The 2623-nt window shown below is 57.6% G+C and overlaps 1 protein-coding gene across 1 annotated transcript in view; it reads left to right on the top strand.

The window, feature by feature from the left end:
• The first annotated feature begins 1515 nt into the window (after window positions 1-1515).
• The window catches only part of LHX8 (LIM homeobox 8), an 18311-nt gene continuing 17203 nt past the window's right edge, over window positions 1516-2623 (top strand). The window contains exon 1 of the mRNA XM_015414257.1: window positions 1516-1638. Within this exon, the coding sequence (XP_015269743.1) occupies window positions 1558-1638 (81 nt within the window). The 5' untranslated portion in view covers window positions 1516-1557. The remainder of the gene's footprint in view (window positions 1639-2623) is intronic.

Genomic DNA, 2623 nt, shown 5'->3' with positions numbered 1-2623 from the left:
CTCTCGAGAAAGAAAGAAAGAAAGAAAGAAAGAAAGAAACTTACTTTGAATCTACGAGTCCCGTAGATCTGAGTCGGGCCTAACTTCCAAGGCAAGCAGCCTAAGACCGGTTTGCGAGAAACTGGGCGGTCCTGTGCAGAGTTCCTCCGCGCTACGGACTGGGCTTCGACTGGAGCAGCTCTGCAAAAGGTTGCATTGGAAGCCCCACTGGACGCAGCGAGACTTACTTCCCCGTAAACATGGACATGATCAAATTGCAGGACTGCCGTTCCAGGAGCAAGCCTGATTCAAAGCGGTTAGGACTTCCCAGTAAACATGCTTAGCTTAGGACGGGGCCCTGAGAATCAAGGGCAGGATGGTCTAATTTATATACTCTCCCCCTCTTTCCCGCCCCCCGGGGTCAAAGAACCCGGCCTAGCTTTCGATCCCACAGCGCTGGCCGTTTCCCTCGCACCTTGAGAGAGGAGAAAGAAGGCACGGGAAGAAAGGGGGAGGTTGCCCGTGTTTAAGGAGTGGCACATGGAGAAGTTCGCCTTCCAGGCTTCCCTGGGCGATCTCCTTCACCCATGGGATGGATCTCCCGCTCCCCCGGTCTGATACCAGCGGCGGGCTTGGGTTAATGGCCAGCGATTCTTTAGAGTTCAGGAATCTGCGCTGGCCTGTCGAGAGACCGTAAGCCTCCAGCAAACTGCGCGGGGGTGGAATTTGGCAGGCAGTGGGTTTCTGTCCCAAGCCGTCTTGCATTCAGCCCACTGTCCGCTTCCCACCCCAAATCTGCCCCGAGTTAGTTAATCGCAGGCTGGACTCTTTTCAGTACTGATTTCTCAAATTTGGCTCCCTGTCTGCTTTAGGGGCCGCTCAGAGGTTCTTCTTTTCCCTTTAATGAGAAGGTTTGAGGTTTTTTATTGTCATTTAATTAATAGCATCACATAAAAATCCGTCTAAAGGAAAACGAAGTTTTCTCCAGCCTTGCATAGCCACCGATGCTCGGAGCAAAGACTAAGGATAAGCCCCCTGTCTGTTCTGCACGCCTCCCCTTCCCTGGTGTTTCTGGAGGATGGAAAGCTGTTGGTTGGACCAGCAGGAGGAGAGAAGGAAGGGGGGGGGGGAGAGACCCGTGAAGTGGCTCATCCAGAGTTAGCATACTCTTGACTTTCTCTTAAACAGCAAAAAAACAAAAGAAACCCCAGTCCCTCGAGTGAATTTGCTTGTAGCGATAAAGATCTGAACATGTACAGAAGGCGGGTTTTACACAAGGAGGTGAGGCTGCAAGAGCCAGCCAAGAGGCTCCCTCCCCTCCTTTGCGAGGTTCCACCCACTTGAAAACAAAACTTTTTCCCCCTCAAGGGTCTGACATCAGTAAAGTAGGGAAGGGAGCCCGGGCAGGAGCAGCTTGTGCATAGCAGAGGCCCTGCAGGAGGAGGCAAGCGAGCGACGAGCGGGGAGGGGGGGGTTGGTGGCTTTCCTTTCCACCCTCGGCCGGCGTGGCTTTTCCGCGCGGGGGGAGCGCCGTCCTTTCTGGAGTTGGTATGTGAGAAGAGCCGCCAGCCCAGTGCCATGTATTGGAAGAGCAACCAGATGTTTGTGTGTAAACTCGACGACAAGGACGTGCCGACGCTTCGCATCGCGACCGAGAAGGTGAGCGGCTCCTTCCTTCCCGGCCAGACGCCTGCTCCTTTCGTCCCGGAGATCGCTTGCCCCCCTCTCGGGCTAAAACAGACCAGGGAGTGGATTCGAATCCGCCGCACCTAAGAGCTGCCGTCCACTTTACTCCGGAGTAGTTCCATTAGCTTCACTAGGGCTGTTTCGGGCCGAGAGGCTTGTTGGTCGCAGGAATTCTTGCTCAGCCTTTGCGGCGCGCTGTCTGTGTGAGCCGGTGACACCCTCCCCCCCACCGTTTCACCGAACGGCCGCAAAAAAGCGACAGCCCGACTGGCACGGATTGACCCGGAGCGGGAAAAGGCGACCGCGTTCACCGCGCTTCGGCCAAAAGTAAATGCGGGACTTCCCCGAACCAAAGGCCACGTTAGCTCAGTAGGAGCCCGTCTCCCGGCCGGGTGGGGAAAAGGGAGCGACGCGAATATGTCTGAATGCGGAAGACTGGGACGCGGCTGCAGCCTCTTACTCGGGAGTAGTCCCTGTCACTTTCAGGCATGAGGATTATTTTGCTTTCCTGGGTTCGCTTCGAACGATTTAAGGCGCTAAATTCTGGCACTTAAACATGTCTCTTGGCGATCCACCAGTCAGGGGTCAAGATCCGCAAAGCTAGCTCTGTTGGTCTCGATGGGACTACTCCGGGGTAAGTGTCTGTTTCACCAATACTCGCCGGCTGGGTTCGCTGAGGGATCCGGGGCTGCGAGCGCCCGTTCCTCGGCGAGGGGGGCGGGCGGGGGGGCGGGCAGGTTTCAGGGCGCCAGCGTTGAGGAGCCATTCCAGGCGGCCCGTGTCGACCCAGCCGCCGCCCGAGGACGCCTGACCGGGAGTCCGCTCCTTTCGGGGTCCTCCCGCCTGGAAAAGTGCCCCGCTAAGGCGGCCCGCGACCCCGGCAGCTGCCCTAGGCCTCGAGGTCAGGACCCACGACTCCGGCGGGCCGGGCGCTGAGAGGCGCAGCGGGCGGGCGGGG

This window comes from Gekko japonicus, unplaced genomic scaffold (assembly GCF_001447785.1).
Source record: "Gekko japonicus isolate JY-2015 unplaced genomic scaffold, Gekko_japonicus_V1.1 scaffold30, whole genome shotgun sequence".
NCBI classification, from domain to species: domain Eukaryota; kingdom Metazoa; phylum Chordata; class Lepidosauria; order Squamata; family Gekkonidae; genus Gekko; species Gekko japonicus.
The sequence above is the reverse complement of the archived record's forward strand: the minus strand, read 5'-3'. Positions and strand labels throughout refer to the sequence as shown.